Source organism: Amphiura filiformis, chromosome 14, assembly GCF_039555335.1.
Source record: "Amphiura filiformis chromosome 14, Afil_fr2py, whole genome shotgun sequence".
NCBI classification, from domain to species: Eukaryota; Metazoa; Echinodermata; class Ophiuroidea; order Amphilepidida; family Amphiuridae; genus Amphiura; species Amphiura filiformis.
In genome coordinates, this window is record NC_092641.1 from 46,105,998 (window position 1) to 46,128,707 (window position 22,710).

At 37.7% G+C, this 22,710-nt stretch overlaps 2 protein-coding genes across 2 annotated transcripts in view; one reads left to right on the forward strand and one right to left on the reverse strand.

Moving 5' to 3' along the window:
* Positions 1 to 539: 539 nt before the first annotated feature.
* Positions 540 to 18,809, reverse strand: LOC140170192 (succinate dehydrogenase [ubiquinone] cytochrome b small subunit B, mitochondrial-like). The gene is made up of 5 exons (XM_072193524.1): positions 18,736 to 18,809; positions 16,745 to 16,858; positions 14,574 to 14,724; positions 3,598 to 4,868; positions 540 to 1,917 (listed from the first exon to the last, which is right to left on the reverse strand). The coding sequence occupies exons 1-4, from the start codon at positions 18,767 to 18,769 to the stop codon at positions 4,700 to 4,702; spliced, it is 468 nt and encodes a 155-aa protein (XP_072049625.1). The 5' UTR covers positions 18,770 to 18,809; the 3' UTR covers positions 540 to 1,917; positions 3,598 to 4,699.
* Positions 18,810 to 18,969: 160 nt separating this feature from the next.
* Positions 18,970 to 22,710, forward strand: part of LOC140170193 (uncharacterized) — a 31,877-nt gene continuing 28,136 nt past the window's right edge. Inside the window, 2 exon segments of the mRNA XM_072193525.1 lie at positions 18,970 to 19,157; positions 22,332 to 22,438. Of these exon segments, the coding sequence (XP_072049626.1) occupies positions 19,101 to 19,157; positions 22,332 to 22,438 (164 nt within the window). The 5' untranslated portion in view covers positions 18,970 to 19,100.

The following is a 22,710-nucleotide window of genomic DNA, read 5'->3' on the forward strand; positions in this document are numbered from 1 at the left end:
GTTACAGTCAAAAATGAGGGAAACCCAATATTTGATCAATAAATCAATAACTACTTGCCTTGAGTCGCTGAATTTTCAGTGCAGTAGTTGTAGTCTTTGCCCCTATAATATACATATCTTACCTGTCACCAATGTGCTATAATGTTTAAGAAAAATGCAAAAATAGGCACAAAATTGGCCAGGGGTGTAGTACCCCCTTAAAAAACCATAGCTCACAGAAAAATGATGTGATTGACTTTTGGAATTGACATTTTTGAATAAAACCTATGGGTTATATGGCAGAAAAGATTCTCCAGACTCTTCTGGACATTTTGATATATGATTTGCCCATTTGAAACATATGGCCTACGAAACTGTTAAATTGAACACTTTGGCTGCGTGACTATACTGTATCAAAAATTGGTCAACTTTTGGGAAAAAAAGGTTTCCAAGTCTCACGGAAAGACCCCCTTTTTTGGTAAAATTTCTCCCATCTCTCTTCTGTGGAGCTGAAGCTGGTCATACACATGAAATAATTGCAACAATTACTAGCTTCAACATTTGTTTGATTATAGTTTCCATTTATTGTTATTGATAAACAGCATGGTAATATACCTAATTGCACCTTAAATTTACTACATGAAACTACTTAAAGCCATTGCTCATTTAGGTCTATCTAAAGGTATGGATTTGGTATAAAACGGGGTAGGGGGTACCCACCTTTTTTACCTCCAGGGGCAAATAACACTTATGCTGTGCCATACTAACTTGCTATTCCATATGAGTTTCTGGGTACGCCCCCTGTCATCTATTAATTTCCAAAGGTTCATTGCTAAAATCAGTAAATTGCAGTATACTGCAGTTGGTTTATAACAAGATCACACAACTTTAATAACTTACTCATTTTTTTTATTGGGATTATCCCCTTTTACTGTTTAGCCATATAAAAAGAAAGTATGTTACCTTTTAGATGCAATATCCTTATTCTATATCCATTCAATTATAGCTGATATAATTTTGGTTAAAAACAAGCACACCAAAAGTAAAGTATGTTTTAAAGGACATCAATTTGCTGTGCATACCCTCAAAGTATTATACTGCTCTGCCATTACAGAAGCGCATAAGTGACATTGTCCTGGTATCGAGGGGTATCTATCTATATAGCAGGAGTGAGTAACCTTTTTATGCACACGGGCTGCACATGCTACAAGTAGAAAAAGAACTTGTATAATTTTACACGATTGGTAAAATGATTGAAGGTAGTTTTGCTCAAAAGCCTTGTTATGTAGGCTAAAGAAATTAACCATGCATTTTCTTCTCTATGGTGCCATGAGCCGCACAAAAATCCGGGCAGGTCACATGAGGCCTGCTGGTTCCCCACCCCTGATCTTATCTATAGAGTTAATCAACATTATAATTAGAATTTACATACAAAGCTGCTATTTAAATTTCAAATCCAGGATCCATACATTTGGGCAAACACACTATAACAATCATCTTTACAAAAGCTAAGACCCTGGTCAGACATTATATACACATTGTAATTGCATCATCCGACCAGCGTTTTCTTTACCATGGTCCAACTATAGTTGACTAAACAACATACGGTCACACTGCAGTGTACTATAATCGGATAATGGTTATTAAGAGCTTGATTTCATGCTTAAATGCATGATCGGATGACGCATTGTGCAGGTCACACAGTTGGTTGTTTGTACTAACTATAGTGTGACCATAGTAACTTGGGCACTAACGATGCTAATTAGCATCGTTGGGGCTTGCAGTCGCATGGTCCGACCATCTTTACTTGGTAAAAACATGCACGTCTGACTAGGGTCTTAGTTACGCTATGTACATTCAAGCTGTGGGTCAAAGTCTCAAAACTGTATGGGCTATGCCAGTTGAAATCCAGTCCATACACCCTGTGGAAGACATGACCTAATCTTCCACACAGGGAGTGTAGGTTTCAAATGGAGTCATCCATTCAGGTAACCCCGTTAGTATGGATCTCAACTGAACCGAACTGGTTAATCCTAGTGGTGGCACCAGGATATTTTTCCAAGGGAGATAAAAAAAATACATGTATGAAATGTTTCCTTAAATTTGGCATTGTCTCCAGAAAAAAAACGTGATTTTCTGTGACATTTGACAGGGGGGGTAAGTGGGGTCTCCCTTTTTGTGAAGCTATGGCTGGGGCTGGTCAATACACATGAAATAATTGCAACAATTACTAGCTTCAACATTTGTTTGATTATAGTTTCCATTTATTGTTATTGATAAACAGCAAGGTAATATACCTAATTGCACCTTAAATTTACTACATGAAACTACTTAAAGCCATTGCTCATTTAGGTCTATCTAAAGTCATGGATTTGGTATAAAATGGGGTAGGGGTACCCACCTTTTTTACCTCCAGGGGCCAATAACCCTCTTGCTGCGCCATACTAACTTGCTATTCCATATGAGTTTCTGGGCACGCCCATGTCATCTATTAATTTCCAAAGGTTCATTGATCAAATCAGTAAATTGCAGTATACTGCAGTTGGTTTATAGCAAGATCACACAACTTAACAAAATAACTTACTCATTTTTTTGATTGGGATTATCCCCTTTTACTGTTTAGCCATATAAAAAGAAAGTATGTTACCTTTTAGATGTAATATCTATTATCCTTATTCTATATCCATTCAATTATAGCTGATATAATTTTGGTTAAAAACAAGCACACCAAAAGTAAAGTATGTTTTAAAGGACATCAATTTGCTGTGCATACCCTCAAAGTATTATACTGCTCTGCCATTACAGAAGCGCATAAGTGACATTGTCCTGGTATCGAGGGGTATCTATCTTTATAGCAGGAGTGAGTAACCTTTTTATGCACACGGGCTGCACATGCTACAAGTAGAAAAAGAACTTGTATAATTTTACACGATTGGTAAAATGATTGAAGGTAGTTTTGCTCAAAAGCCTTGTTATGTAGGCTAAAGAAATTAACCATGCATTTTCTTCTCTATGGTGCCATGAGCCGCACAAAAATCCGGGCAGGTCACATGAGGCCTGCTGGTTCCCCACCCCTGATCTTATCTATAGAGTTAATCAACATTATAATTAGAATTTACATACAAAGCTGCTATTCAAATTTCAAATCCAGGATCCATACATTTGGGCAAACACACTATAACAATCATCTTTACAAAAGCTAAGACCCTGGTCAGACATTATATACACATTGTAATTGCATCATCCGACCATCGTTTTCTTTACCATGGTCCAACTATAGTTGACTAAACAACATACGGTCACACTGCAGTGTACTATAATCGGATAATGGTTATTAAGAGCTGGATTTCATGCTGAAATGCATGATCGGATGATGCATTGTGCAGGTCACACAGTTGGCTGTTTGTGCTAACTATAGTGCGACCATAGTAACTTGGGCACCAACGATGCTAATTAGCATCGCTGGGGCTTGCAGTCGCATGGTCCCACCATCTTTACTTGGTAAAAACATGCACGTCTGACCGGGGTCTTGGTTACGCTATGTACATTCAAGCTGTGGGTCAAAGTCTCAAAACTGTATGGGCTATTCCAATCCATACACCCTGTGGAAGACATGACCTTAATCTTCCACACAGGGGGTGTAGATTTCAAATCAAGTCATCCATTCAGGTAACCCCGTTAGTACGGATTTCAACTGAAATAGCTGAATGCAATTCAAACCGTTTTAAATGCTTTGGTATATTTGATCCAACATTGTAGATTTCAAGCTTTCAGATTGAGATCTTGCCTTATCTATAACAATAGATGATTGGAGACTGTGTTGTGGAAGAAATACTCTTGGAGACCGTGTTGTGTAAGAAGTACGCAAGTGCGAAAAAATTTAGTTCTAAGAAAATGGACAGCATAACCATAATTCAAATAAAAGATCATCAACTTAACTCTTTTTGTTGTGAGAGTTTCAGAGTTAACCTGCCAGCATATTGAAACATGAATATGTGTGACTTACACAACAAGGAGAGATTGAACTATTTCATTCATAGAACTATATTTATGGGTACTTCAACAACAGTCTTCAATTATATATTTCAGATATAAGCTTATATCACCTCACCTGTGGTTATTTGTGTCTCATTTTTGCTTATATCTCAATTTCATTATTGCCAACTTTAGTCTGATTGGATCAGATCATGCCACATTTGGGTAGCAGAACGACTATAGCACATAAAGGATTAATTGAGACAGAATTAAAAGAGGCTAATTTGTATCTGAAATCCAATCAAACGCCCCACAACCCTTGATTGGTTAGCAGCGCAGAAAAGAAAGGTTTATTCATCTGGTGCCTTTATCGGGAAAAAAGGAATCACAGAAACAGAGAAGTCAAAAAGCAACTTTTCTAGCCATTGATTGTTGACATAGTGCCTTCCGCAAAGAAAGTTTACTATTAGAAATACCTAATTTTTCAGACGGTTTGCATGTTTGAAGGTGCACAATTCATCACCAAGCATGCTGTTTTAACACCGCATTCAGCAACTCAACCATCACAACAACTTGTAAACAAATTGTTCCCGAGTTTGAATGACAGGTGACATCAGACGCAAACTAGTCTTTTTAATTCTGTCTCACATTATTTTGTCTTGAAATTATATTTCAGCTTTGCGAATTTGACCCTCCTCTTCAACAATAATATCTTATATATCACAATTTAATGTCACTAGCGTCACTAAGACCAGAACATAGTGATAGCCTTAGAAACTCCCACATCATTGTAATTAAAGTTGCATAGTCCTGCAAACGTTAGACATGATACTGCAAAGAGCATGGATGACGCTACCTTCTCTATTTTTTTGCCATGGATATATACGTAGTCTGTGAAGATGTTCTCCAAACCCCTGGGTTAAAAACAAACAAAAACAGTACAATTAGAGATTTTAAATGGTAAATTTTAAATTAAAAAAAATCTTGCCGCACATCCTAAAATTAGTCACTTACCGTAAACGTTCGCCTAATAGCGCACCTGGGCTCTTTAGCCTTGGGTAAATTTCATGTACAAATAGAGACCTTCCTCCTCTAAAAATCCCAACAAGAATTAAGGGTACGTACCCTTATTTGCTGGTGGAATTTTTATGAAGGGCACTTTTAGTTTGTGTCTAAAATTCAAGTTCTGTCAAGGGAGCCCATAGCGCCATTAGGCGAACGTTTACGGTATATGAGCCATCCCAGAAGCAGTAGTGTCGCCAGTGGCAAGGGGACTGTATGATGGTTCATTGGAACATCACAGGTCATCGATACACAATAGAGGCCGTCAGCCTTTTCCACGGGATCCGCCATCTTGTGGGTACTGCCGTTCAGTATGTCATGCGTTAGACATTACGCCCCGATTATACGGAATTCGCAGCGCTTGACGCACCTCTTCAGTCAAGCGTCAACGCGGTGATCTTAGCAACAAGGCACTCCGTACCCACAAGATGGACGGCGTTGACGTCCAATGACCAGGGCCGTTCCTAGGGATTTTGCCGCCCTAGGCAAAGCCTCTCCCTGACGCCCCACCAAAGTACTACCAAAAAAGTGTTAATAGACCAGGTTAAAACTGAGCTAAGTACCACTTGGAGAACCAGAAATTCTCATATGGTTTATCTGGACCAGTTTTGCATGGGGAACAAGAATTTGTTGGGTAAAAAGCCCGTAACCTGAGAACTTTTCCGTGAGGGCGCTTTTTTCAAAATGGCCGCCAAAATCCAATATATACGGTTAAATTAGTCACTTAAGGGCATATTTAACCAGATTTTGGATTTTTATTGATAGCAATAATGTACTACTAAGACAGGTTATTAATATGAAGGTGACAGGAGGTCACAGCTGAGGGCGCTTTTTTCAAAATGGCCGCCAAAATCAATGAAAAACATATATATGGTTAAATTAGTCACTTTAGGGGCATATTTAACCAGATTTTGGATTTTTATTGACAGCAATAATGTACTACTATGTCAGGTTATTAATATGAAGGTAACAGGAGGTCACAGCTGAGGGCGCTTTTTTCAAAATGGCCGCCAAAATCAATGAAAAACATCTATGGTTAAATTAGTCACTTTAGGGGCATATTTAACCAGATTTTGGATTTTTATTGATAGCAATAATGTACTACTAAGTCAGGTTATTAATATGAAGGTAACAGGTCATAGTTGTGGGCGCTTTTTTCAAAATGGCTGCCAAAATCAATGAAAAGCATATTGTTAAATTAGTAACTTAAAGTGGTATACTTCATCAGATTTTGGATGTTGTTATTGATAGCGGTAGAGCATTACTAGGTCAGATTATTAATACGGAGGTAATAGGATGTCACAGGCAAGGGTGCTTATTTTCAAAATGGCCGACAAAATTGAAGGAAAGTATGATATCAACGAAAAATGGAAATGTTACTGAAGTTGAAAAAAAGTAATAGCTGTCTTTGACTTTTTGAACTTATGATGAAGTACTTCAGGGTGGTAAAGGTAGCTTCTGATTTAAAATGACTGCAATGATGACTACCAGAATTGCCTTTATGTATTAAAGAAGACCCCAAAAGGCAACTTGTACACTAGAATGCAAAAGTGTTGCGTACAGTGCTATAAATTGTCCGCTTTTGCATGGTTTCACTGATGCATTTCTCTTTGTTTTAATCCTCAGGATCACTCAAATCGCTATTTTCTGACAAATCTTCATAGTCATTCTCTACCAATAGTTCTTGGATGTCCTCGGGCATTATTACGGTTTCAACCCACTTCCATGTTTTTGTTCCACCCGTTGTCAACAATGTTTCCACCATCGTATACAGTGTCATCTGCTGCTCTCCACTCTCTTGCAATGAAATTTGTGTGAAGGATATGAAGCGCCAGCGCCTGCTTACATGGTGGTAGTAAGGATATATCTGCAATCTTTTTATCTTTTGAAAACGTTCGATCAAAGATATCGTATCTTGCTTCATTGACATCTTTGCCCTTGACTCCGTATAGAAGTGAAACGTACTCCTTTTAGCTCTTTGCATAAACTTTCTGACGGAAAATCTAATACTCCAATGTTGCAGAATGTGTCCACAAACTTTGGCTTTGACTCCAGAAGCTTTCAGCACTGACGTTTTCCCTTGCGAAAAAAAAGCTGAGTTGTAATCATTGCCAGTGAATGCATGAAATCCAATCAGGGATGACTTCTGAGCTGCTGTTAAGTCAATATCGCTCAATTTAAAGGCCTTCGTGTCACAAAACAAGATGCTATTTTGATTCCCGATCTTAGCAGTAATCAGGAAGAAGATGACACAAAGGTCATCTTGCATGTAAAGCATGCAGTGAGGAATAACAACGAGGGTATAGCAATCATCCGCTCACATGCGGGAGTCATAGACATTGCAGTCATTGCTTTATCCCATTTCATTCATGATGGACACAGAGTAATTCTGGACACAAACACTGGCAAATACAGGAAGGCATTGGAGTATTAGATTTTCTGGCAGAAAGTTTATGCAAAGAGCTAGAGGAGTATGTTTCATTTCTATACGGAATGAAGGGCAAAGATGTCAACGATACGATATCTTTGATCGAAAGTTTTCAAAAGATAAAAAATATTGCAGATATATCCTTACTACCACAATGTAAGTAGGCGCTGGCGCTTCATATTCTTCAAGCAAATTTCATTGCAAGAGAGTGGAGAGCAGCAGATGTCACTGTATACGATGGTGGAAACATTGTTGACAATGGGTGGAACGAAAATATGGGAGGGAGGTGGGTTGAAGCGGTGATGGCGGAGGACGTCCAAGAACTGGTGGTAGAGAATGACTATGAAGGTTTTTCAGATAATAGCGATTTAAGTGATATTGAGGATTAAAACAAAGAGAAATGCGCCAGTGAAATCATACAAAAACGGACAATTTATAACACTGTAAGCAACACTTTTGCGGCATTCTAGTGTACAAGTTGTCTTTTGGGGTCTTCTTTAATACATAACGCTCATTCTACAAAATCCGGTGCCAATCCACTAAAAAAATTGAAAAAATAAAAGTTGTTCAAAAAGACCTGGTTTTTGTGTTTTTTAAAAGTAAATGTATCACTACTTTCAGATGTAAAAATTGCCAACACCACTTGCATAGTTTTCTTTCAGGAAGTCATGATGTTTTTTAACACTAAAACTCAATGTAATGTGAGCTACGTTACCGACTATAAAATGGGCTGGTTTTACTCAATCCAAGGTCATAAAAAGCAAATTGAAGATCATTTGAGTGAAATGTAAAACAGATTTCACCATTTCATAGAAGATTTGAAGATGCTTAAATGAGTGTGTAACGTAGCTCACAGTAACGTAGTTCACTGGTTTTTAATGTTTTTAATGTGATTTGCGAACGTTAGAACGTTATGTCGGTTAATTCTAATATAAATGGGGGTCGACCACTGGTAGCTTTCACATATTATTAGGAAGTACATGTAATACAAGTGCATACTATAGAATCCTGGTAACGTAGCTCACCAATCTTAACATGGTCGGTAGAAATTTCAATGTTTACAACATTTCTATGCCAAAAATGCTACAGCATCACGATTTTTACTGTGATTTTTAAAAACCTATGAGTGTTTCCTTTCAAAAACCGCAAATTACATTGATACCTCTGTTTTACTTCTTTCCAATAACGTGTGTTAAAAAGGGGTAACATAGCTCACAGCATTTTGGTGGAAAGTGCAATTTATTTTAGAATTACACAAAGACATTTTAATCACTAATAAATAATGTTGATAAACAATATGATGGTGCGTTATCTAATTAAAAAACAACAAATATGTAAAGAAATCGCATTTATTCAAAGAAAATATTCAGGGTTAGATGTGACACTTGAGCTGTGGAAACGCATTTTTAGCGATTTTTGAGCCTTTGCAAGGGTTAATCAGGCTGAAGAAAGCATTTAAAGTATGGAAAACTATATATGTCCATGTAGATCTCGTTGAGTTCTACCATCATCATTGCAGTCATTTTAAATCAGAAGCTACCTTTACCACCCTGAAGCACTTCATTATAAGTTCAAAAAGTCAAAGACAACTATTACTTTTTTTCAACTTAAGTAACATTCATGACGCTTTTTGTTGATATCATACTTTCCAGTTCAATTTTGTCGGCCATTTTGAAAAACGCACCCTCGCCTGTGACACCCTATTACCTCCGTATTAATAATCTGATCTCGTATAATACTTTACCGCTATCAATAACAACATCCAAAATCTGATGAAGTATACCACTTAAGTGACTAATTTAACCATATATATATTTTTCATTGATTTTGGTGGCCATTTTGAAAAAAAGCGGCCTCAGCTGTGACCTCCTGTTACCTTCATATTAATAACCTGACTTAGTAGTACATTATGGCTATCAATGAAAAATCCAAAATCTGGTTAAATATGCCCCTAAAGTGACTAAGTTAACCATATATATGCTTTTCATTGATTTTGGCGGCCATTTTGAAAAAAGCGCCCTCAGCTGTGACCTCCTGTTACCTTCATATTAATAACCTGACTTAGTAGTACATTATTGTTATCAATAAAATTCAAAATCTGGTTAAATATGCCCTTAAGTGACTAATTTAACCACATTATATTGGATTTTATGGCCATTTTGAAAAAAGCGCCTCACGGAAAAGTTCTCAGGTTACGGGCTTTTTACCCAACAAATTCTTGTTCCCCATGCAAAACTGGTCCAGATAAACCATATGAGAATTTCTGGTTCTCCAAGTGGTACTTAGCTCAGTTTTAACCTGGTCTATAAAGGTGGTTGACCTATTTGTATACTGCCCACCAGTGGCGTAGTTAGGGCTTGTGACGCCCCCTCACCCCGATTCTTGAAACTATTGCGCGCGAAAATTTCCACAAATAGGGCCTACCACTAATAAATTTTGGCTGTAATTAATTATCAATTATCTTTAAAATGATTTAGAAGTGATATGCGCGCGACGAGCGCGAAAATTTTGACTTTCATCGCTTGGAGGGGCGCAGAATCGATGATGAAAATTATTGGTCAATTCGGCGCCCCTAAGGATGGTTCCCCCACCTGCCCCCTCCCCCGTCGCTATATACGCCACTGCTGCCCACGACCGCTTTCCTTCTTTTCTGTATTTTTTATCCTTCCCATTTTTTTTTTTTTTTTTTTTTTGCTTATCAGTGCCTTTGTCATGCAACTAACTAGCATTCATTTTCAGGCCACAATACGCTGTTGGTTTTTATGCTAAGGATCATTTAATGACTGATATGAAGACTTAAGTTTCGCTTTCTAAGTTTGGCTAAGTTATTTTCTAATCGATTGCACTCCAGATTTTATTGAAATTCAGGCGATAAAAGTATTATTTTTGGGTAAAAAAGACCAAAATAGTCACGATTATCGAGTTATATCTTGGTTCCCTGTGTGTGCTAGAGATTATTCTGGTCTGTATAATTTAAGATGCGTAATACAGACGGAAACCAATGGAGGTACATTTCTTAAGATTTAGTTCAGATCAGAAATTATTTGACTACTTCTTAACTTTTCTTCACTATTTCTTTATAATTTAAATAAAGAGATAGGTAAGGAATGTCAAAAAATAGTCAAGAACATGTCTGAATCTTGAATAAATCCCTAATAAATCTGAACAAATGACTTTTCTGGGGACTATTTGGCTTTATGCAAGTGCAGTACGAAAGCACTGTGCCGATTTTTTTGTTTTAAAAAGGTCACGTTTTTACCGATAAGCTGCGATGCTCAACAAACTTCGTACTTTTCTATGAGGCTATTTTGCACCAATATATCGATTAGTTTTTCTTGATTGATGACATCACCATTTCTGAACCAATCAGCAAACAGTTTTGTGTGATTGATCGATTCTTGCAGTAGTCTCCACAGCAGCCAGTTTGGTTCCGCCCCTTCCACACAAGGGGGCACTGAACAGTAAGCGTCGCCATTGAAAATACATGCGCCGAGGGCCTAAAGAACGAGCTATTGCCAAGTCCGTGCAATAGATGGGGTTATTTGAACTGTTTGGTGATGGAGCAACACTCTTTAAATTTAATATATCTTTTTTGCACATAGATCGACAGTGTCAGTTTTTTTTTTTTTTTTCTTTTTTAACTCAACCCGTATTTTGTAAGCTGCCACCTCTCAAAATCGGGTTCTTGACGATTGCATTGCATTGTGGGATATCTTACACATCACGAAACACAATTCTCGTGATTTTTTTCGCATTCATGGGCAACAAGAACATGTCAGCTTTAACATAACACCCTACAATGATGTCATACGTACATTTTGGTGGAAATACGCACATATTTGGCCTAAATTTTGTGTTTTTAAGGTACTATACAGACGTTACACTTCCGGTCGCGGAAGGTTACTGTTCAGTGCCCCCACAAACATTTTTGTGGAGGGAGCGTAACCAAACTGGCTGCATAGGAGACTAAGTTCACTGACCCACTGACCTTGCAAACTCAACCACAGAGAGCTACGGTGCATAATCGAGGTGAAAATACGCTAGTTTGTTTACCATTCTGAGCTCATGAGCTTCTGGTAAATGTCATTCAAGCATTTACGAGCATACCATAATATTTTTTTTATTAAATATAAAGATGTTTATTTAAGTTATTTGTAAAATTCAGCGATGGACTTAATATAGAAGTGGTTTGATTTTAGTTGTAAACGCTGGACTCGACCGCATGACAAGTTGAACATGTGAAGTTCCAAATTGAAGCCATGTACTACTATTCCATGTAATGTAGGTCTCACACGAACTGCTCAAGTTATACTGACTACTAGATTGTCTACTTTTGTACTTTCGTAAGTGATGAAATTGAAGAAAAATCATGAAGTGAAATCTATCAGAAATAAACACTGATGTGATGTAGGCTAGTCCTGCTTAATCGGAGTACAGCATCCAGACCAGGCAGATCCAGATCCGAACAGAACTTACGATTGTTCGGTTGGACTGGTTCAACACACATGACACAACAGACATGTCAGGACAGAACAGTTTTGGTGTTTACAAAAAATGCAAATGATCTCAAGTCACAAAAATTTGTTATAAAATTTCATTTTTGTCTCGCCTCAGTATTTCTGTCTGTCCGGGGTGTGGATGTCCGTGTGTCCGCCTGGAGCTGTATCTGGGAAACTGTAAGACCCACGCAGTACGTGGACGCTACTTGGTGGGAGGAAGGGTATCTAAGTTTGTTCCGTAATTGTATGTTTTCGTGAAAAATAATGCAAATTAACATAGCTAATTTGCATAATTTATGCAAAAAATCAGCGCAAATTGATAAAATTTCATTTCTGAACTTTGTTCAGGATGGGACTTAGTAATCACTATTTCCGCCTGTGTGTGGGGGTGGGATGTCCGAATGTTTGTCCGAGCTGTATCTGGGGAACCGTAAGACCTACGGGACGCTTACTTGGTGGGAGGAAGGGTATCCAAGTTTGTTCAGAATTGTATGTTTTCGGTGAAAATATGCAAATTAACATAGCTAATTTGCATAATTTATGCGAATATCAGCGCAAATTGATAGCGGTGCATGGTAACGAAACCTTGTGACAGGAATGATACACACCTGCTGATCACCTGATTAGTTTTTGGCGAAAAGTATGCGCATTTAGTTGTTAAGTTGCATAATTTATGTGGAACGCTTCTACAAAATGGTTGGAAATCTGAAGAAATCCGCCTTGTGAAGCTGTTTCTGGGGATCCGTAAGAATGCTAAGCCCTATGATGATGAAACGTGGTGGGGGTAGCATGACCAGAGGATCTCGACCTGATTCGATTTTCAGCGCAAAATATGGTAATTACCTACCTAATTTGCATAATTTATGCATAATATGCAAAAACCTTTTTCTCGGAGACTAGGGTCGCGATTCTTCAAACTTGGTGGGCGGGTGCATCTTGACCCCAGACAGAACAAGTTTGTATTGGTTAGTGGGTGAAGGTCACTCGAGGTCATCCAGGGGTCATCTAAGGTCAAATTACTAAAACTGTCGATGGGCATGAAACTTGGTGGGTACAGTTAACATTTAGAGTCAAATTTTCTGACGGTCATTTTGGGGTCATCCGAGGTCACTTAGGGTCATCCGAGGTCAAATTACTAAAACTGTCGTATGAGCATGAAACTTGATGGATACACTTAACATTATGAGTCAAAGTTTCGGAAGGTAATTTCGGGTCATCCAAGGTCACCAAGGGGTCATCTGAGGTCAAATTACTAAAAACTGTCATATGGGCATGAAACTTGGTGGGTACAGTCAACATTTAGAGTCAAATTATCGGACGGTCATTTCGGGTCATCCAAGGTCACCAAGGGGTCACCTGAGGTCAAATTACTAAAAACTTGTATGGGCATGAAACTTGGTGGGTACACTTAACATTTAGAGTCAAATTTTCAGACGGTTATTTTGGGGTCATCTGAGGTCACCAAGGGTCATCTGAGGTCAAATTACTAAAACTGTTGTATGGGCATGAAACTTTGTGGGTACAGTCAACATTTAGAGTCAAATTTTGGAAGGTCATTTCGGGTCATCCGAGGTCACCCAGGGTCATCTGAGGTTAAGTTACTAAAACTCGCATGGGCATGAAACTTGGTGGGTACAGTCAACAATTTTGGAATGTCATTTGGGGTCATCCAAGGTCACTCAGGGTCATCTGTGGTCAAATTACTAAAACCTCATGTGGATATGAAACTTATTGATGGATGTATTATGCTCTGCAAATAAGATATAGCTATAATACCAACCAGCAAGATGTATGATTGCGTGTGATCTGGCACATACAATGTATATGATTTCACGGTCACCTGTTGCACATTCGACTGCAATTACTTTCACATTCAAAAAAGCACAGAGCCACAGCGCCATTGGTGCTCTTGTTTTTTCCGCACTCCTTTTTTCTTCCCTTTTCTTTCTCCATTCCCGTTTTTTTCCCCTTTTTTCGCACCCTTTTTTGCGCCCCTCTGCGATCGCCGCCCTAGGCGACCACATTACCTGGCCTAATGGTCGGAACGGCCCTGACAATGACTACCTCTATAGTTCACCATATGAACAAAATTGATCAAAATCTGTGATGTGCTTCTTCCTGTTTGGGCCTGTTTCAGTTCAAATTAATCTAATTTTGGTCCATTTAAGCATCTTTTCCTGTCATTCAGTCATTCAGTGAAATATAGACCAATATGCCATCGAAAGATACAGAAGGGGTGGCACTGACATGACAAGTTTGACAAGAACACTGCCAGGTCTGTGTTTTTTGTTGGTACATGTTTGAGTTCCCCCTATTCCGAAAACCAGAACAATGCCAACGGAAAGCCGTAACAAATTTTTACAGTATGCTAAACCACTAAACCAAACACACTGTGATGCTCTGAATGGGCTATTCTAATTCATTATTCTAAATCTATACACCCCCTATGTAAGACATGACCTTTATCTCTAACACAAGGAGTGTGAATTTCAAATGAAGGTCACCTAAATGGGCAACTCCATTTGAAATCTACACATCCCCTTTGTGGGAGATTAAATATACATCTTCCACAAGAGGTGTATGGAATTCAACTGGAATAGCCCAATGTCAGTCTACACATGTATACCTACCAGTGTCCATGTACTACAAAGGCTGCTGACAGTGCAACATCTAGTGCTGGATGGTGAGTGATGAGTGCTGCTGGAGTCAAACCCATCATACCAATTATTACTGCTCTTTCAATATTCCAATGAGTTGAGCCCATCATTCCACCATGACCATCTATATTGAAAACAAGAAATCAAAATACACAAAGTCATCAATTACAATAATTTAAGAAAAAAACAACATCAGTTGATGTAAACTATTGAACACTCACAAAAATGAAAAGGGCAAGACTTATCATAATACTAATCATGGCGTGTCCGTCCATCAGCGCGCTATCACGTTCGCGCGGTTCGCGGTGCACTATCGCGTGCTCGCGGTGCGCTATTGCGGAGTATCAACGGGAGTGTGCACGGAGTACAGTGCGTGCATTGGAAAGCATTACAGTGTGACTAACAGGGTGAATCTCATCGGACCAATAGGCCTATTTTCAACACATATCCTCCAATTCTCAGGTGCAATCTGTGTACAAACTCTGAGCCCTGAAGCTGCTTTATTTGATCAGAAACGGCCGGCCCTTTGTTTTAATTTAATATAATAATAATAAAAACCCGCTAGCACTTTCAGTCCGAAGACCTCAAAGCACATTACAAAACAAAATTTATTGGCATTGTAAATTATGCGAGTATAGTTGTTTTAGTAATGCTGGTTTCATACTTTCCTGCCACTTACTGCTTCGATAACGATTTTGCTTTACTGCACACGTACAGTCGCACCAGAAAGGACAGCTGTGACCAGCGGCAAGCCAATATATCGAACACTCCATCGCTTTGCCCAAAGGGGAAAATCACTAAGAGTTAAACTGTCAACTCGGGAGTGTTGCTGCTATGAGGTATGAGGACAGGACAGGGTCAGAATTTCGGAATGAATCAGAGAATCGATTCTCGCAAAGATACTCGTAAACAGATTTGCGTGAATCAAAGTGGATTCCCGCAAACGATTGTAGTTTACACAAAAGTGGATTTGCGAGAAACAAATGATTCCCGCAATTTATTCTGCAAGAATCAAGATTGATTCTCGCACTTTGAAAATTCTGACCCTGCAGGATACAATTTTTAGCCAATGAGCACAGAGAAGTAATGTTGGCTTTCACAGTCATGTCGCTGCTGTTCAGCAGCGTGTCGCTTGATGACCGACGCAAGCGGCACGGTGAAGCACCTTGCAGCAAGAGTTAGGAAAGTATGAAACCAGGTAACAGAGTACTTGCACTACCAAGTACAGTACTGAAGTCTCATGTCATAGAAAAAACCTTATTCAGTAGTCAGCATCAAGAGAAAAAATGCAAATCAGCATTGTCGGTAAGTCCCCTTTTCTGACACTATGTAAGTTTAGTTTTCCATGTGCAGTCAAAGTAGATGTGGAAAATTTCTTTCTTGCTCTATTACTCTAGTAATGAAGCATTCTATCAATGCAAACCGTTCATTATTGGTAAAATTTTTACATGAAAAAAATGTGACCTGTTTTATTGAAATCCAACCTTTTTACATTTTTTGGTCCCTGTGAATCTGAAAGTTTATCGCATCAAATGCACACAGAAAAACTTGACATTGATACTATTTCCCAGAGAAGCTATTTTCCCATTCATGGGTTGATATAAAATGTGACGTGTCATGTCAAAAGGAGACACTTTTGGGTAGGATCGTAAATGGAGAAATAGCCAAAAATCTGCCCGAAAAATTTTCACAATTTGGGTTTGTTGCACATTTGTGATGTTATTAATGTTTTAAATATTGTCTGATAGTTTCAGACCGGAATATAACTGTCATCTTGTATTTTGTGAGACATTTTTCTAGGTAATTCCTACTCTCAACATTGTCAATAATATTTTTAAAGGCCGATATCTCAATTTCCAATATTATAATATACCATAACTTACGAACTCAATATCTTTGCTTAGGAATGTCCGATTTCATTGGGGAAAAACGGCATTGTGGAGCAAAATATCTCTTTATGTAAAAACCTCAAAATTGATAACCTGCTCAAAAGTGTCTCCTTTTGACATAATACGTCACAAATAAAAATGCAAGATCTGGACATGCTTTGTTTATTGAGGTACATTTTTGTCACTATCGACCCATGTTGCACTGGATAGCAAAACAGTACAGAAAATTGAATGAAATGGAAATACCATGCCTACCTCCACTGTGCCTCTGTGGTGATGTGTGTAATTTAGTTGATCCTACCAACATTGGCGTCCTGCTGCAACATGGCAGGCATGTTTTGCCCATAAGGCTTGGTGCTAAGGATAGCACTGAAAGAAAAAAGAACAATATTAAAAACTTAGAAAATGGTGGATTTTGTGATAAACTGAAGATTTTAAAAAACGTCCCAACATAGTGAAATTTAACATAATATGATTCAAACTGTTTAAACACTAGTTAGTACGTACTCAAAATACACAATGGAATCAATAACTTAATATGCTTAATGTAAATAAAGTTAAAGTTCACAAAATCGTGTGCATCCCAGTCCACATAGAAACTTCTTGTACCATTAAAGCTTAAAAAACATAAAGGAGCCAATCCTGCCACTGGATACCACTGTATTTTAAGGACCTTTTGGAGGACTATACTACACTTGCATCAAGTTCTACATTAGGCTATATATATGCCATGCCTACATATTTATGACTGGCACATACACCATTTTGTACAATGTACATTGTACAAAACATTTTGTACAATGTACAAAATGTATGTATGTGAATGGGAAATTTTGTACATAAAAGCTATCATATTAGCAGAATAAACTTCAGTAACAAAATTGCTTGGGCTTAAAAAAAAAAAAATTCTGTCGCATAGTCGCCATGCGCATTCGTTAACGTTTTTCTTAGAGCGCCAGTGTCAGCCGAAACTCAAATTCATTTTTTTTTTCTGCTGTAAAATCATGAAATTGTGTGACTAATTTAGAAGAAAAGTTATTTGGTTTGATACTCGCATTGTTAAAAACAATATTTGTACTTCAATACCGGTATTGTGTATTAAATCAACCACAATTTTTAGGCTATGTACTTTTGAACACTTAAAAAATGACATCTTAAATTAAGTTTTAAAAAAAATCTTTAAATAAACACGCATTCCACATTCGTTTTGGAATTTGCTACGTGCTTTGAGACATAACTTATACTATAGCCAAAATAACAATTTCTCGATCATGAGAGGATGTACCTTCTGTGTCAGCGCATTTTCATAGAATAACACGATCGCAATGACCTGCATGACCGAATCTTGACCTTGCCTAGCAACGATCGTGTGATTGGCCAATTCTCAAAAGCTGTGTTTGCGCCAGTAGCGCCGGTATTTGCGTAGAGTACGCCAAGCGCAAATAACTGTGCGTACTCAAGTTGGCTCTCATGATCGAGAATTTAATATTTTGGCTATAGCACGATTTGCTTTATTTTTTGAGTCATGACTCATGTGTAGATTAGTTTACAATACATCATCATCATGCATGCATGTTACATGTATGTGGAATATTTGAAAAATTTGTCATTTTTAGCGAAAACATTATTTAGGCGATGTTCTCATGAGATTAGCAAGCCGAAATTTGTGTAGCAGGTTGTCAAAAATGGGGAGCAATTTGCACTGTTTGTAGATGGACTCTTCTGAAGTTCAGTGCTCTTGTCGCCTCGACTTTTTTTAAGCTTTCATTTCAAATTGCATGTTACTCGAGAACTTGGATAGCTTTGAATTTGCACATGATAGTTGTGCATTCGATGCTAGAGTGCATTGCATTGCTCTCATTTTTCGGTTGATTTTTACAACGGATGTTTCATGTTATTTATTTGTTGACAAATACTTTGCAATTGCAATTTTACACAGAATTGAATGGTAAAAAAAATAACATAATAACACATAATAAGGGCCTCCATCACCGATTTATCGGACGATATACATTTTTTTGCTTGGCCTTACCCAATTCAAGTTACATGATCATTACATTTAATCGATTCATTTATTTTTAAGCTTACTAAAAATATGAAACATTCATGCTGAATTTGCTCCTACAACCTTGTTCAAAGTGTGCAACTCTTATCAATGTTATAAAAGAATTTGTACTGAACGCTACCATATCATTTTTATCTTACAATATGAATCGTTTGTGACATTTTACACAGCTTTTACATACCGCGATTCGCACGTAGCAAACTGTTCGTAGCCATTTTTTTCTCAATAAGGTCAAAGGTCAAAGGTCAGAAGGGTGAATTATGAACTTATAGTAAATCGCTGAGCGACTAATAATTAATTTCAAACCAATGAAATAGCGTGCATTTTATTTATAGGAATCTGATTGGCCAAAAGTCCGTCAATCCTCGCTCATCGCGTACCGATGAAATATAAACTTAGCTTTTGTAAACAAATTATGACAAAATGTGAGCAAAAACAGTGAAAGAAAGGGGTGTGAAACAAAAAATAAAATAAAATGGTTATTACAACAAACTAAAAATTTCAACTTACAAATCATGAAGTAAATGAAAAGAGGAAGCAGAAAAAATGATTTGTATAATTCTAGTGGCAGGCCATGGTCTAATTCTGGAAGACGAAATCAAGGTAAGCTTAAATTAAAAAATCATCATTTATTTACAAAATTATGAAATAAAAAAATGGCATTCATATTACAGTAAATTGCTGTAAACATTTGATGAGAATGTATTTCCGCAATAACAAGGCCCCTCTGAAGTGTAGTATCATACTTGAAGTATATGCTTTGAAGCTTTGCATGTTGTACACAACGACAACGTTGTTAATTCATCGCCATGCATGTTGTGCGTTGCATTGTATTACATGATTAGTTGCGTCTTGTTAAAGCCATATTATAACATTTGCTCAATAGTTTTCAAAATTCTTACACAATGTTCATAACACTGTACGTACATTTACGTGTGCACATTGCAGGACAGCCTAGACTCGCTTGCCAGTCCTATATACGCCGTACCTATGTATAGACGAATCCAAATACACGCATTCCTACACCTGACTAGCAGCCTTTAGTTGGGTAGCCGTCGGCTACAATGCACTCAAAATGTGAAATGATTCGGCCTTGGCGGAAATTTTAAACTGCATTCCATCACCCGTTTTACACCTTCCGCGAAAACACAGGTAGACAAAAGAATAACACAATACACAAAACACACAGCATGGTCTATTCGTTGTTGAAGTGACATAATAATCGGATTAACTATACGCCGTATCTATGCATTGATGTACTTATGCGAACAAAAGGACTATGTATATGAATAGATGCGACGGGATTACCTGCGAATTATCTCCATTATATATATTATTAGCTATTATTCTATTAACCTCCTCGCCCTTGCATCTTCTCTAGGTGTTAGGCGGCTTTTATTTGCACAATCGGACGCTCAAAACACCAGGTTGGTGCTAGCGGCTACCCAAAGATGTCCGACCAAATCCTGACCATGACTTGGCTACTTGGATTCGTCTATATTAAGGACTGGCTTACGCCATTTTGGATGTCAATGGGAAATACACACTTAACGATTTGCGCCGGTTAGAAACTTGAAAAAAAATCTTTAAAATTTTATTAATGTATATAAAAGTGGTACCAACCTTATTGTGCTTGCTAATTTAAGACTCGGTTGAAACAAAATTAAGGATCGAATGTATTTTAGTGTCCAAAAGGCAAAATTATCGTCAAAGTTCTGCTCAAATCGCACCCTTATGCGAAGGGTTCAGAATTGAATCGGGAACGAAAATATCCGATCTTTGCGATAGGGCTCTGAGTGAGTCCCGGGAATTCGAGTCCCGCCTCGATATCCTATTACCCGGCAGGAAATTCCCTGCCCGGCACCAAATTTTTGTAAATTTTTTTTCAAAGTTTTTTCCTCGAAGTTTAGTAGTAATCTTGGATTTAGATTTAATGCTAGGATCATGGCTGACCTAAAAAAATAAAAAAAATAAATTTGCACATTGTTTAGTGTTTTAATCTGAAAATTGATATAGTTTTCATAAATACATACTTATTAATGATATCAAAATGCATTGAATTTGAATGCATTTTGATATCATTAATAGAGTATGACATGAAAACTATGTATCAATTTTCAGATTAAAACACAAAAACAATGTGCAAAATTCAACTTTTTTTTTTTTTTTTTTTTTTTTTAGGTCAATCATGATCCTAGCATTTAGGTCTAGGTCCAGAGACACTACAAAAACCGAAAAAAACTTTTTTTTGCAATTTTTATTTTTTTGCAATTTCGGTACCCGGTACCCGCCGAAAAAAGTTCGGGTACCGGGAGCCGAATTTCCAAAATGAGAGCCTTACTTTATGATCAAAACACAAAATTACAACTTTAAACATACTATTGGCAAAAGACATTATATTACCAAACAATATAGAATAGAAAATTTGACATCATTTTCTCAAAATATTGAAGAAATTTGCTCACTAGACATCGAAAAAGTACGCAATCCAATTCCCGTTAAAACGCGTGAGAAACTGAAAGTGCATTAATCGTGACTAGGACAGCCATACACATGATCCTGGGCCATCCATACACCAAAATTGGCCTTGAAAAAAGAAGCATTTACACAATGTAACAAAAAAAAAGAAGCATTACAATGTAACATTACAAAAAAAAAAAAGAAGCATTACACTATTACAACTAACTTTACAAATGGCCAAAATGCACATGTTTGTGGCATATCCCAGCCTGGTCATTTGTACTAAACTTTACGGGCTTCGTAAGTCTTCAAATCAGACATGCCGGGTCGTAAGTTCCATTTCACTAAACTTACAAGTTTATGAACGGTACCCTTTGTAATAATAGAGATTTACTAGGGACCCTACGTAAAGTTACGTCGGTTGGGAATTCAGTTTTTAAAGGTCCGTAACCGGATCAACAACAACATCCCCCCGATTTTTTTCATTATGAGTTTTTGATATCACAAAATAGATCATGTTTTTCTCATTACTATCCTGAAATTTGACGCTCCAAGTCGATGTATTTCCAGAGAATTCGTGCCAAAATAGCTCCCTTGGTGGCTACCACTTTCTGGAACTCTGGGCAGGCTTATCATAGATAATTATAGTCTCCTCAACAGCTAGTTTGGTTTCATGTCATTCACATTGTGTGAAAAGAGCGAACCACACTAACTGCTGAGGAGACTTCAGATCGACAACGGTACTATATAAAGCTCTAAAAATTCCAAGATGTCGGAAGCGGGCTGCGTGGCGCAGTTGGTTAGCGGCTAGCGCATTTAATGCTTTTATGCAACAGTTACCCAGTTCAATACCTGGTAGCGGCAGGTTTCTTTTTCCTCTCCATTTTTAACCCAAACTTTGTTACATTCCTTTGAAATGTACATATTGCACGAACGATATAAAGACGAACTTTGTATTGGAACGTGCATTTGGTGGAGCTTGGTTGTCAGTGCAAGTTGCTGTGCAACCACGCACGCACGGCACATGATGAACAGGAATTACAGCACATGTTGTTGCTTGCCTGCCCAGAATGCAGTTCACACATACCAAGGTATTGGATTGCAAATTTTGCTATATGTTCACATTTACACTGAAAATGCTCTCGTTTTTTCACAAAGCTGCATAAAGGTGACGATGTATTTTTAAAGACAATCCATATCCTCAAACCAATAGGGTTACCTCCCTTTAACTTTACGAACTGTTACTTGAGTTACGAAGGGTGAAAAGGTTAGTGAAATGGACCCCTGATGTAACAAACTTATCCTTTCTTCTTATAGCTTGACACTAGTGGTGCTTACTGTAATCTTATTGGTGTGCCTAAAGCGTTACTTCCTGGAGTCGGTGGTAAAAGAATACTGGATTTCTGGTGGGATGCCATTAATACGTAAGTCTTCAGCAGAAAAGTATTGTCCAGATCAAAAAATTATATAGGCACTCACTCAAAAACATTTTAATTCTCATTGTCATAGGAACAGTGCTTATTTTTTGGTCTTAACCCAGGAATTATGGAACCTTTCGGGCCTCATTTATAACTGCTAAATTGGTCTAAAGTGTATAAAAGTATACATATTTTAAGGGGGTACTACACCCCTGCCCAATTTTGTGCCTATTTTTGCATTTTTCTCACAAATTATAGCGCATTTGGTGACAAGTAAC